This window comes from Apodemus sylvaticus, chromosome 5, assembly GCF_947179515.1.
Source record: "Apodemus sylvaticus chromosome 5, mApoSyl1.1, whole genome shotgun sequence".
NCBI classification, from domain to species: domain Eukaryota; kingdom Metazoa; phylum Chordata; class Mammalia; order Rodentia; family Muridae; genus Apodemus; species Apodemus sylvaticus.
In genome coordinates this window covers 45,070,586-45,084,834 of record NC_067476.1, presented here as the reverse complement: position 1 = coordinate 45,084,834, position 14,249 = coordinate 45,070,586, and the positions used below count along the sequence as shown (strand labels likewise).

The 14,249-nt window shown below is 39.3% G+C and overlaps 1 protein-coding gene across 2 annotated transcripts in view; it reads left to right on the top strand.

Moving 5' to 3' along the window:
- Grb14 (growth factor receptor bound protein 14) overlaps positions 1-14,249 on the top strand; it is a 115,395-nt gene that overhangs the window by 45,086 nt on the left and 56,060 nt on the right. Inside the window, exon 1 of one of the 2 annotated variants that reach the window (XM_052182582.1) lies at positions 2,767-2,964. The exons of the other annotated variant lie outside the window; for it this stretch is intronic. Coding sequence (XP_052038542.1) covers positions 2,902-2,964 — 63 coding nt within the window. The 5' untranslated portion in view covers positions 2,767-2,901. Of the gene's footprint in view, positions 1-2,766; positions 2,965-14,249 lie in introns of those variants that run through there. 2 annotated transcript variants of the gene reach the window in all.

The window sequence follows — 14,249 nt, the reverse complement described above, 5'->3', positions numbered from 1 at the left end:
CACATCCGTACTCAAGCTCTGCGCTCTTTTCTCTTAATTTCTGAAGGCAAATGTGGCTTCCTTCTCAGAGTCTGCTTTATCCTACTATGCAGTTTCTTCTCCCTTGGTGCCTCTCTGGTACTTGAGAGGACAATGTTTAATTTAAAAGCTGATGTCTGTATATCAGCTGATGTCTGAGTCAGATTGTCTCTGTAATCAGATGTCTGAGTAAGATTATTTAATCTTATACTTAATTTAATAGTTAGGTATTTATATTTAACAATATGCCTAATATTTAATAATATTCCTATTATCTAGCAATGTGGGCATGCAATGTCTTATTTAATTTATTATTTATTATTTAATAATATATCTAATTAAATATTTACTATTTATTATTTATTATTTAATAACATACATAATTATTTAATAATATACCTAATATCTAACAATGTTAACACACAATATGTTATTTTCTTAAGTGATATAGTGAAATAAATAATTTTGGTTTTGATGAAACACTGTTAAGATATTTAACACTAAAAATAATACTATATACTATTTACACTGAAACTGAGTAGGCAGCAAGGTATAAAATGGTTAATATTCTTGAAGTTATGTATATGCTGAAGGCTTTGTCAATATTAGCTTAAGATTATATAAGAACCTTTTATTTCACAGATGGTAGTCTCTCGCTGTAGTAATTTTGTTAGTAATTTTCTTTAAAAAAGACTCTTTCTTTCTTTCTTTCTTTCTTTCTTTCTTTCTTTCTTTCTTTCTTTCTTTCTCTCTGTCTGTCATCTGTCTGTCTTTCTCTCTTATACACACACACACACATACACTCACACACACACACCTTGAGGGTTTGAAGTGGGGGCAAATGTACTTCCTCCAGGCCTGAGGTTCTGAGTTCAATTCCTGGGACCCACTCCGTCAGCCGCAGAAGACAACTGATTTCTACAAGCTGTTTTTTAACCACTACACAAGTGCCATCGTATGTATGTAATCATACATATGCACATATGTACAATGAATAATGTCATGAAATTAGAAGTGGGGTATTTGAGAGGAAGAAGAGTCTAGTGGGAAAGAGTGGGAGACAGGTGAGCCTCATGAGGCTGAATGTGGTAAATGTATAGGATATAACTGAATGTAAAGATTATCATGAAACCACTACCTTGCATAGTGAATATATGCTGATAGCTTTTAGCATGATAAACCTGACTAGATAAGGATAAAACTGATAATCCCAAACTAAACCTGTCTGAGATTACCTACCTTAAGCACACTTAATGACCCTTCTCCTAGACGCTGAACTGAGGAGACACTGGGCTTTGGAATTTGGAGTAGGGAGTCCTTTCGAGGAATATGAACTTAGCCTGTGCAGAAATCAGACTCAGGCGAGGCAGTGAGGCATTCCCCCTGTGGATGCAGTTGGCATGGTAACATAAAAGGTGTGTGTCTGCATAGCCATCTCTGTCCCATCTGTCCTGTTGATGTGGTTGTCATGCCACTCTCTGCAGAGGACAGAACCTCTGCACTGGGGGCAGTGTCTGATCTGTGGGTCACTGCTGAGAAACACCATGGTGCAGCAGGCTTCATCAGTGGGAGAATCCAGACTGATTTTATCATTGTGACAACTCAGTTTAGGTTTTATATGCAATCTTTGTTTCTTTCTTTCTTTCTTTCTTTCTTTCTTTCTTTCTTTCTTTCTTTCTTTCTTTCTTTCTTTCTTTCTTTCTTTCTTTCTTTCTTTCTTTCTTTCTTTCTTTCTTTCCTTCCTTCCTTCCTTCCTTCCTTCCTTCCTTCCTTCCTTCCTTCCTTCCTTCCTTCTTTCTTTCTTTCTTTCTTTTTTTCTTTCTTTCTTTCTTTTGCTCTCTCTCTCTTCTTCCTTCCTTCCTTCTTACTTCCTTTTTTTGGGGAGGGGGATATTTTTGAGTGTTTCATTCTTCATTCGAAACTTCCTGGTTAAGGATTAGTCTTTTCGTTTTGTGTTTTACTCGCCAACTTTCTCTAACCCCTAAAATACCAGAATAAAAACGACAGCTATTTAAAAAAAAATTGCAAAAAAAGTCACTAAAGGTTTAAGATCACTTTGAGCAGCAGCTGTTTTTTAAAAAGTGTTTTAATATGCTGAAGTATGCTAAGTTATGCAAACCTCTGTTTTTTCCAAATGTGTGAAGATCAGAGCAGACATCATGAATTCTTTTTCTGTTTAACATTATTTATATTGATTGCCAGATTTGTGCTTAATAGGCAATAGGATATGACCTCGAGAATGGCTGGAAGTTTCATGGTAGAAATATTTTAGCTGCATAGGACGTGATATACATCGCTTATGTTAAATCTAGCATTGAAACTCATGGCATAAATTAAAATGCTTTGCCTGATTTAAGCGAGGGTTTCCCTCATACCTGATGTTACAGTTGAGGCATTTATGAATTTTGTGAGTAGCATAAGTAAATTTGGTTCACTTACAGACTGATATACTTTAACATATATAACTAATGTAGTGTATGTAAATAATGTTCAGAGTTTCTCCTCTGCCTTGTGTTGAACACTTTAGCGAAACAGCTGCTTAGTCAACAAAGATGGCATTGAATTGCACTGTTTTGGAAAAAAAAAATGAAGGGAACTAGATGCCTGTTAATCTGGTTCTTTAAATATCATAAACAAAAGTATCCGAATGAGTCTCCAAGGACAAAGGCGGGGTTCTGAGAGCTGTGATTGGCTGCAGCCCTGTCCTGTCCGCAGCCATCCTTAATTGGCTTTGGGTAGCCTGGGATCGCAGAAGCAGGGTGACATTTATTACTTCCCTAGAGTTTCTTTGCACTGAGCCTTGAGATTCCCGAGGGGTAACCATCAAGGGCTCCTTTCATTTCGTCTGTGATCTCTGAGAGGGATCATTCTAGAAGGACAAGCATGAGTTTGAGTGCAAGAAGGGTCACCCTGCCTGCAATAACACCAATCGTTCTGCAGAAGAGGGTAGGTGCCTTGCTTTGCTTCTTCCAACCTTGCAATTTTTTCCTGCCTTTATTTTTCTGTTACTGTGTATATACTAACAACTTTGAAGCTTGCATAACTGTGAGAAAAGAGTGGAACACGTTGAGGCTGGAGGTACTTTAAAAAGACATATTATTGGACTCAAAGTCAGGAAAAAATGCTGCCAGAACATCTCCGTGGTAAAAATACCTCTATGTAAAAGCCGCTGCTCTCAGTTACCGTCCGATGTGACACCGTGCACACAGTGAGCTTCTCCCTTTCATTCTTGTCTTCTGTAAATTCAGGCATTTCTGCCTTTAGTTCAGCAGGAAATCTGCCTCCTACTGTGTTTTCCATTTGTGAAGGGGCGACTTCTTTGTAACTTATAACGCAACCACCTCGTCACTGTTGGGAGAACTATGTAAAAGTTCAATTAATTATCTTCATGTGTGTTGACCCATTTCTATGGAGTTTCTGTTTGCTCAAGAAACTTTTTCCCATTACATTCTCCTAGGAAAGGGATTTCTATTAATTATTAATCTAGTGAAGCCCATGTATGAAAATAGTAGTTTTTTTTTGAAGATTGCTTTCATGTTTAATTTGGGACATTTCATTTGGTAAGACTGTATCTGTACACTGCAATGTAGCTACAGTAAGCTTCTCTTGCCAGTACAACTAGATGCTCCAAACTTTCAGAACCACAGTTGTGTCCTGAGGAATGAAGTCCTGGAGACATGTTACTGCAAAAATAACCTTTCCGAGTGGGTCTAGTGACACAAGACAGTGTAGTGTTTCTCTACTCAATCCTTTAAAAGTTAACTGTTAACTATTAGTGGATTCCATTAAGCCAAAGGTCATGTTTTAACTTACTTGAAACAGAACAGATTGAACAAACAAAAAAAATTTTTTTTAAAAAAAAGAAAGAAAATAGGTTTTTCTTTGTGGTTGTAATTGTTGTTGTTGTTGCTACTTTTAATTTTTTCTTTCAGCGTATTTTTTCAGTCAGTCAGTTACTAGTTGCTAAGTCCACCTTACTTGGTACTGGTGTGGCTTCACTGTGGTCAATGTGTGTTCTTTATTATTCTTTATTTTCCTTCATGCCTTTCTCTTGCTTTAAGCAAATTAAAACAGTTTGCTCTGATCTTGAATCTTTATCTTCACTTAAATTTAATGGCCGTGGTGCTTCTCTGAGGGAGAGGCATATGGGAACAGCACGCTAATGTTTACCCAATCCTGTTCTGTTTGACTTCTTTACCCAGTTAACGGTACTGCACAGGATCACCAAACTTCTACCCTGTACTTTGTTTTATGGCCCGTTAATGGGATTGGTTGCTTACTGTCTGGACTCTCTTACTGTCAGAGTCATGTTGGCACATCACCCTGGTTCCCATTCTGACCTGTGGGGGGACATCTGAGGTATAGGTAGTTGATGTCTGGGGCAGGATTGGGGGGATGGTAGTCTGTGACCCTAAGGGTAGATTTCACATTGCCTCGGTTCTAGCTGAGATTTTAAGCTGCCCAGTTTTTCAGCAGCTAGTATGGAACAATGCAAAAACATGCCACCATTTTCAAGGACCTCGACCGAGTAGCAAAGGTACAATAGGTCGGAGCAAAACGTGGCTGGAAAACAATTTCAAACACAGTCTACGCAAGCAAAAAACAAGGTGGATTCAGAAAGCTGTAATTTCTTCTGCTTTCTTTGTAATAAATATCTTATCAGATTGCCATTATAGCATTGTACATAAAGGTTCCCAAAGGCCAGTTCTGTGAGTGTATACACACACAACCTAGTATACCCTTGTTTTCTGAACATATTTATGCCATTTGTACTGCTACTTTACCCACAAAGGATCTATTTGTTTACTCAATTGGTTTGAAAAACCTTATTTAATTTTTTTGTTTCTTTAAATTTCCTTAAAAAATTTTAGAAAATTCCACTTTTTGAACTAAAAGTCATCCACCTGTGATGGTCACAAAATTACTGTTTTTTTGGGTTTTTTTTTGTTTCTTCTTTGAAGATATAATAATTTTTTTATAATCGCCATTTTTTCACATGTCCTAAAATTTTAGATGATTTTGCACTTAGCTTGTGTTTCATTAAGTCTCAATTTGGTTTTTAGCACCACCTCCCCAACAGACCTTCCAAATTAACACAAACACTTTAGAGTATTGCCAGGGAGTACAATTTCTCCTCTTTCCCAGAAGGCTCTGCTCACACATTTTGCATAGAGCTCAAGGTCTGGATGAGCGGTCCTTGCCAGACAGTTGAGCAGCTGGAATCCCTATCGTTCAAAAGGGCAGGGACATTTCTGAAAATGCTCAAAGGCGCCTGAGGAAGGGGCTCTTATCAGTCACTGTGTCCTTCTGATGTGGCCCTGGGATTCTGTTGGAGTGATTAGTGGCTGAATTTGAAAAGTAATTATTTACACAGAGCTGAGCCTGAGAGAGGTCTGGTAAATTCTGTCTAGTAGACTGAAGAGAAAACTGACTTTCTCTGATTCTGTAATGATTGAAGATCATTGATTTCAGTAAGTCAAAATTTTAATGTTTCATCAGATCTCTGGATCTTTCACCTTAGCATTTTTTTCCAGATTATCTACTGGGTTGTTCTTCCCCCTTCTCCCTGCTCTGCCTCCTTCATTTTCCCTTCCCTTGTCTGAGCCTCTTGGATGTCGAGTATCTTCTGCAAGGTCACCCAGAAGGTCAATGACAACACTAGAAATAGAATCCAGGCTTGGTGAGTTCCATGGTGTTTTTCCTAGGTGTGTGTTATGTCCTGAAGCCAATCTGTAAATGAAATTGGCTTATGGTGTGTACAGTTAGCATTAACCTCAGCTCTGGGTTTAGTGAAGGCAAATTCTTTCATTTTTCTCTGCACATCCATCAACTTCTAAATGTTCTAGTGTAGAATATGTTTTATATAGAAAGTGGCTGTTGTACCCCTTTCTCTGTCTGTCTGTGTGTCTGTCTCCCTATGTATGTAAGAGAGAGGAGAGAGACGGGGCACACACACACACACACACACACACACACACACACACAGGGTAGAGTAGGACACCTGAACTGAAACTCTAGCCTGGCATATTAATTACACCAAAAAGAACATTTTAAGGTCACAGAATTAACAGTTGAATGTTATGATGTGTAAAATAAATAAAATATGAAATGTCTGCAAGATTAGAAGACCTAACACCATATTTTATTTCTGCAATTTGATGCCTCTGTTTGATTCATACTGCTTGTCAGATTATGCTTGCAAATAATTTTGCATTTTTATCCATTCTCCCTTTGTAGAAAACATTCATAAGAAGCACAGATTCCTACTAAAGTAATTTCAGAAATGAAAGAGGATGGAAAAAACCCAATTTATACAATATACTTTTTCTTATGACCCAAGGTTGTTAGTAAGTTGGAATTCTACATTGATACAAGACAGTATCATGCCCTGAGCACATTTCTCATACAGCCAGGCATTTATGTGATTACATATTATCATATTGTTGTTTTTCCCAGAAAGTTCAGAGTGGACTCATAGTTGCTCAGTAAACACATGCCCAGGCCTGGCTGGCCCTGGAGTTAACTTCACAACAGCCTACAAGGGAGCCTTTGCCCCTCCCATTTGAGATGACTTAACCCCAAGGGCTCTGTGTTCTAGCTCCCAGGTTGGCTCTGTGGTCTGCAGTGCCTGCTGCTTTCTTTCACAAATGCTATTGTCTTAAGTTTCTGCTCAAACTGTAGACTTATTCTAGTTCTCTAAAATTTCTCTTTGCTTTTCTCTTCAGTGTCTTAATTCTGAATGAAAAGGTAGGGATTTGATGTTACTTAGAAACCATATCCTGTGACATCATTTTACTGTTGCCTTTTACAATACTGAAATCTTAGTACCCAAAAATGTGTATTTATCCCATGCTTCTGAAATTTTTAGAGTTTATTTTCTCTGTGTGTTTTGCTTATTGTCTTTTGTTTTTTCTTGTTTTTTTTTTTTCACCATTTGTTTTCAGAATTCTTTCTGTTGCAATTCAGGTTTCATATTTTATCTTGCAATTTTAATTTAGAATTTTGCTCCTGATAAGCATAATTTAGCTTTAAGTAATGAGAAAGGAACAAAGACATGGATCAAACAGAGGGATTTGCTTTCTTAGCTTTGTGGTAAAAATCAGTCCTGCAGTGCTGCAATGTCCTCGGGCAACCAAATTCTCTCTCGCTTATAATATGCTCCCTGATGTGGGTCCTCTTCCCTTTTATGGAGTGATAAATGTGAATCCCCGGGCATCCTGCTCATAGTCTTGGCACTGAGGATAGATGCACACGGCAGGCAGGCAGGCAGGCAGGCTAGCTGGCCAGTGCTAGCTCATGTTAATGCGAGATTTAGGAACAAACAGGAGCTTAAGCTTATACTGGCTGTGCCTGGACCCTGTGGGTAACCAAATTCAAAGCACACTTCTGAAGCTCAACACACTACATCAGTAACATCAGGATGCTTTTGAAATTAAATTTAATAATTTCATAGTGTATAGTGTATTTACATCATTTTCCCTCCCTCCCTTCCTCTTACCCCTAATATATCCTCCCTTCTCTCCTGTTCCCTCTCAACTTCATGGACTCTTTTTCTTTAATTATTATTGTCATACAGACATACATACACATACATGAATAAATACATCTTGTTGAACAATTTAGTAGTGTTTATATGTACAGGGCTGACCATTTGGTATTGGACTACCATATTGGGGTTTTCTACCTTTTTTCAGAAGTCATTAATTTTCTATAGCTCTTCATCGAGAGATAAAGACCTGAGATCCTCCCGCCCCATCTGTTTTGGCTTGTTAACTGGTGGTGAGATTGTTTAGGACTTATTTAGACGATCAGATTGTTGACATTGTGTGGGTACAATTTCTTTTTTATATATAGATGTCACTGTCTCACAGCAGATATCCTGGTCCTTTGGCTCTTACAATCTTTCTGAACCTTTTTTTTTTTTTTTTTTGCGATGTTCCTGATCAGTCGGGACTATACATCACCAAAAGTAATTTACGGATTCAGTGCAATACTACCAGAATACAATATTCTTCACAGAAATGCAAAACCATCCTAAAAGGCATATTAATAACAAAGACTCCAAAGCAATCCTGAGCAAAAAGAACAATGCTGGAAGGATCATCATTTTGTATTTCAAGATCTGTTACAGAGCTGTTGTAACAAAGCCAGTAAGGCACTGGCACAGAAACAGACATGAAGATAAATAGAACAGAAAAGAAGACCCAAACATGAGAACATGTAACTGTAGCCATCCTTGCCACTCTCTCCCACCCACAATCCTTTTCCCATTCCCCCTCTCCTTCTCCTCCAAGCAGATGAGAGCCTTCATAGTCTAGGCAAGCTGAGCATTCTTAATTTGAAAGCCCAAATATGAACTACTCCTACATTTAAAGATTTCTGTGAAGCTGCATGTTGTCACCAGGAAAAATCATGTGTACCAAAGGCACTGAATAGAATTGCCCACAGGCTCTGTATATTAATGAAATATAAATGAATTCCATGTTTACAGAGGGATCCTTTCTTTCTTTTTTTTTTTTTTAGGATAGCTCATTGTGTTTGCAATATTCCAGAGCCAGGGGTGGGGTGGAGAAGAGAGAGAGAGAAAGGAGAGAGAGAGAGAGAGAGAGAGAGAGAGAGAGAGAGGAGAGAGGGGGAGAAAGAGAGAGATGAAACAAAATCCAATACACTTTCCACTCAAGCACTTTAAACAAGGCCTACTCAGATGGAAATTACTATTATTTGTGCATAAATATTTTTTTTTTTTTGTGAAATCAAGATTACTGACCTACAATTGGTATTTCTCAATGTTGTTTCTCTTTATTCTTCTTAGAGCTTTAGCCCTTAGGGTTCAAAGCCATAGTCCCAGGCCTTTTTATTATCTTTATCCAGTTACAACTTGTGGCTTTTGGCAAATGGAAGACGTTCTGCCATCCCCATAGACCAGTAGAAATCAAAGGAGAAAAAAAAAATCAAAGGAGCTGTGATCTGCTTAGCACTGAGTCCAGATTCTTTTTAGTCTTCACAAGAACCTCACAAGGCTTCTGGTTGAACCCATTTTGGGTGAGGAAGATTGGTTGGAGAAAGGTCATCCTCAAAGCTCCTATTAATACATGGCCGAATGCAAGGCTGTAAGCTAGACCCGTCTTCCCAGAAAGACAACTGTCACAGCACAATGGGGGCACACGAGCTGCACGCCCAAGGTGTGCAACACATACCACACAGCCATGCTTCTCGTGGCAACAGCCTGGGCACACATACTATACACCCTGCTCTGCACAGCATTCTAGAGGACACTGTACCCCCTGCTTCATGGAACGCCCTGTGCATGGCCGTGTTCCACAGAGCAGCCTGGACACACACTGCATGCCCTGCTCTATAGAACAGGTTGGACACACACTGCCTGGGCCTGCTCTACAGAATAACAGCCTGAACACACACTGCATGCCCTGCTCCACAGAGCAGCTGTGTTACGTTCTTCTCTTACCTGTATGCTTCACGTGGGACACTTGTCACCTCTTTTTCCAATCTACTTTTACTCCCTGACTTAGTGTTCCTTGCTGTGTCCTCAGCCTTCCTTCTAAGCCAGTGACTAAGCTACCCTGAGAATACACTGGGGCTATAAGGATGTCATGGCACCCGGTCATGGTAGATTAATTTCCTTTAAAATTCACAATCCGATTGCTATGAAACACATAACACTGAGTGCTGTTAGCTCTTCATACGTTTTGAAGTGTGAGAAGTCAGAGATTTAGAGGATGATCTGTTGATGGTCACCACCAGTCTGACCCAGATCAAATTCCAGTATTCCCAGCACTGTGGACACCTGGGCTGTAACTCCATGGGAACAGGCACCAAGCCTCACGTTATTTTGTAAACCACAATGCCTGGTTCATGCCTGGCGCTCACAGCTGATTAAAAATAGCTGGAGTGATGGGCGGTCTCAGACTCCTGCTTGGGACAGTCTGAAGGGCTGGCTCTTTTGGCTGCACACCAGTCCCCTGAGCCAGAATTTAAAAATAATAATCTCTTGTTGGCAAGGAAAGAAGTAGGACTTTTGACAATTTCAGATACTGCCTCCCTCTGAATATATAAAGATTTCCACCCTGGTAGGGTATTAAAAATGCTCAGTCTTCATACAGTTCCAAAAAAGAAATTGAAATATTATGTTGGCAATCATAACATTGTCAGAAAGTGATTGTGGCCCCATGATCAGTCCTATGCCTCTATATTTTGGAAAATATCGACAGTAGTATTTGAAGTCAATTAAATCCATCAGCGAGAAATTTTGCTATCAGTATTCTAAATCACAGGATCTTAGAAATATTTTCTCTCTCTCTCTCACACACATGTGTATACATGCCTATATATGTGCTCAGAGGACATTTCTCAATCTTAATATAGAAGCAACTAATCTTAAATGTTCAAATGTTTAAGAACTAAAAAAAATTATACTTTGATACAAGATTATAAATACTTCAAGAAGGAACTTCATGCAATTAACAATCTTTTGGTTGTAGCTTTCAAGATATATATTTGCTTTTTTGTTTTACATTTATTTATTTACTGTCTATGTGTGTTGCGGGTAGTGTGGGCATCTTTGAGGAGGTCAACGAATAACTTGGGGGAGCCAATTCTTTCCTTCCTCTCTGAAGGTATCCACGGTATGTTCCCAAGGATTTCATTTAAGTGTGCAGACTTAGCAACAAGCTGAGCCATTGCCCCAGACGGAGAAACGTTTTTGGGGGTCTGTATTTGTACCAACTCAGAATAAAGACTCCCTCTGCTGGCTGTTTCTATAGTTGCATGCTTCATCACACTCAGAAAAGGATGAAAAAAGCAAACCATTCTTTGGCATTCAAAAGCTGGGTGCTTTGTGACATATATCTCATTTATATATTCTGGTGTAATGCTTAGCTCACTAATACTTTTATAGAATGTGTCACGAAGCAGTCGCAGCTTAAAAAGGCATGGACACTGGACTAGCTGTAGGGGAGGAATTCAGACAGTGTCCAGGGGGAGCCTACACAGGTTCCATGGTTCTGTCAGGGAGGTAGAACTTGAGCAAGTCGTGTCTTCCCTAGCCTTGACTTCCTCCTTTCTAAGATGAGGGTGTTTGTCAGTTGTTTAGCTTGACTTCTGCTAATTTTAATTATATTATTATTCTGACAACACTGTAATTTTTTTTTTAAAATAGGAATATGCACAGCCACTTTTCACACTAATACATGGGAACCTTTAAAAGAAACAGAATTAAAGCCTGGATATAAATTGGTTGTCCCCTAGAACTGTCAAAGTATGGACAAGTTAGGATTTGGAAAGAGATTTTTTCGGGGGGGGGGGGGAGTGCAATTTAAAGTCTATAGAGTAACACGTAAATATCACAGAGAGACTGCACATAGCATATTCCATCTGCTGTTTGGCACTATATAGTATATAATAATGTCATTCAACACATCTCCAACTGAACTCCAAAAGACCTTTTATAGTAAGATTCATGTGAGTTTCCAATAGATTAAATTATGGGAAAAAACTTCAAAAATCAATGAAGACAAATGGTTCCTAACAATGCATGGCTGGAGGATCCCGTTTGTCTCCACACACGTGATGCTGTCATATGTACCACATCGGCATTCTTCTTGTTTGTCTCCTTATCTCTACATGTCTTCCCCTCCACCCCTCTCCATTTGTCCTTCTTTCTCACTGTATGAACTGATTTGCACCTTTTCGCTTAGACATGGATAGTCCTTAATCTGGGAATAAATGATTACTTAAAAACTGAAAGGAGACACCAGGATAACATTGTGCCCAATGTAAGCCTAACCAGTGGTTTCTGCCTTAAGTGTGGGTAAGTGTTAGCATTTGGGAAGGTTGGCATCTTGTAAAGAGGAATCAACCCTAAATGATTACATGTGTATTAAAACACTGACTATTGAGAGGCAAGTCTTGGATGAAGTCATTGGGAACTTAGCATGGTATTTTTGACTTGACCCTCTAATAATACACATTGGATTCAAATGCACAGAAATGTAGTCTCTCTCTCTCTCTCTCTCTCTCTCTCTCTCTCTCTCTCTCTCTCTCGGTGTGTATGTATGTGTGTGTGCATTTGTGCATGCATGTGCATATATGTATGGGGGCGTAGCTTAGGATGGAAGTCTATGTGTGTGTGTGCGTGCACACGCACGTGCATGCATACCCCATATGTATGTGGGGTCAGCTTTGGGCGGAAGCCTATATAGATAAGCTGGATTTTCACATGAGGCCGTTTGGAATCTCTTTCCAGGTCAGTTTTAAGATATGCCCACTAGTGAGGCTTTGTGGAGCTGCTTTTGCTCAGTGCAGGAATGCAAACTAATTTGAAATGTTCTAAAACTTTTCTTATTGCATTCTGGGCCTAGTATGCAGAACTAGACCCTGGCTACTCAGGTTCTTGAGTCTTGAGTTTGTTCTCTTTGGTGAGACACTCTTTATAACTATCAAAATTAAGCAGAACAGCAAGCAAATGACTGCTTAGCCAAGGCTCCTACACAGAAAGCTTGGCAGCCTTCCATTCTGTAGTCTTAAAAGTAAAATTAACATTAGGGAGTCTTAAAAATAACATTAGGGATGAAGTTAAAGTCCGTGGGTTACTAGGAATTTGAGGGACCTGACTACTTAAACCCTGATCTTCCAAATGTGAGAAAAGGAGATCTGGGGCAGATCCGCTATTAGTAGCTATTCCCCCTTTCCGTGATGGTTCTACTACCATCAGCTCTTGAGCGGTCTATTCTCTTGTCCCTATTGAGCAGAACCATGCAAAGCTTCTCTTTTAAACCTTATTACTGTATTCCCAAATAGTTTTGAGAGGTGTTTTGTAGTTTGGGTGTGGTAGACTTTGTTCTCCATTTTAGTGGTCCAAAGGGAAACAGGTGCTCAGCATGACTGGGATAGACCACCCTTCTCCTTGGTCTGCTGGCAACTGTGATGTCACTAGTTCTGCTAAAGCAAGCTCAGTCTTATTATTATCGTTGTTGTTATTGTTATTATTTGCTTTCTTTCCTTCATAGCTTTTCTCATGTTTGCTTTGCCCAGGTTTTTCCCTATGTGTTTTAACTTTTTACATAACCTCTACTATGACAACAGGCCACTTTAAGTCCCAGATCAGGCTTTGTTGAGTTGAGAAATTCTATGAAAACTTGCTAATATTTTTTTCTTTGGTCTGCATGTGTGGTTTCAAACTTGAGAGCTCAATAGTGTTGCTGTGGGATCCCTAACGTCTCACATGGGGTTGTAGACAATGACTCCATTCACCATAGAATAACTGCTTCGTTTGTCCTTTGTGAGCCTCGTGTTCTGCTGGCTCCTGGAGAGAACACGGAAAGCAGCTATGACCGATGTTGTGTGGTGTTCTGGGTAGCGATGGCTTTGGAATTTGATGGCACAAGTACGCCACATGTAGAATAGACATTTTGGCCTTAAGCTGGAAAAGCATTGAAATCTCCCTCATAGAAATAATGGTGTATCTGAGACTTTAGGGAAGGAAAGCACGTTTCAGGGAGATAGTTCAGTCAGACAGTACCAGTAGTAAGTGCACTATGTCAAAGGTTACTGTGTTCTGGAAGGAGCTAGGTACTTGTAAGAAACTGAGGGCGAGCGAGCGGGAGGGTGGTGGTGGTGAGATCAGGGAGGAAGGAGCAGGCTGTGTGGAATGAAGTTAAAAAGCAGACTAGGGATAAGCAATGGCCTTTGTTGTGTCAGTTCCTGAAAGTAACATTAGTGACATTTTCGTGTTAAAAATGCATAGTTTCTGCTCAGGCATAATGATCGTTGAATATTTCTTTCAAATTTAAGACTTGGTTATGCGGTGTCTCAAAGCTACGTCCTCCTTTACTCTCAGTATTTCACACCTAGAAAAAGTACAGAAAGGGCACGGAAGCAGCAGTTTTGCTCCAGTTACTGGGGGCTGCTGGAGCAGAGTTGTTGTTGAGATTCATTGTTTGAAAAGCAGAGATATGGAATAAGAACTAATGAACACATTATTTTCCATCCCCTTAAGCAAACACACGGGCTTGTTTAATTCAAAATCCCTACACTGTCTCCTCTTATCTCCGGCCAAAGCATTCCTTATTTAGAAGAATGTGGAGAACCAAGGCTGCTCTGACCTTGCTATAAAAATATTCGTATGATTTAAGTACATTTGCTATCTGTTAAAAAAAAAAGCAGCAAGAAATCTTGAAGCATCAGAAAATGTTTTACAATCTTTCTTTTGTTGG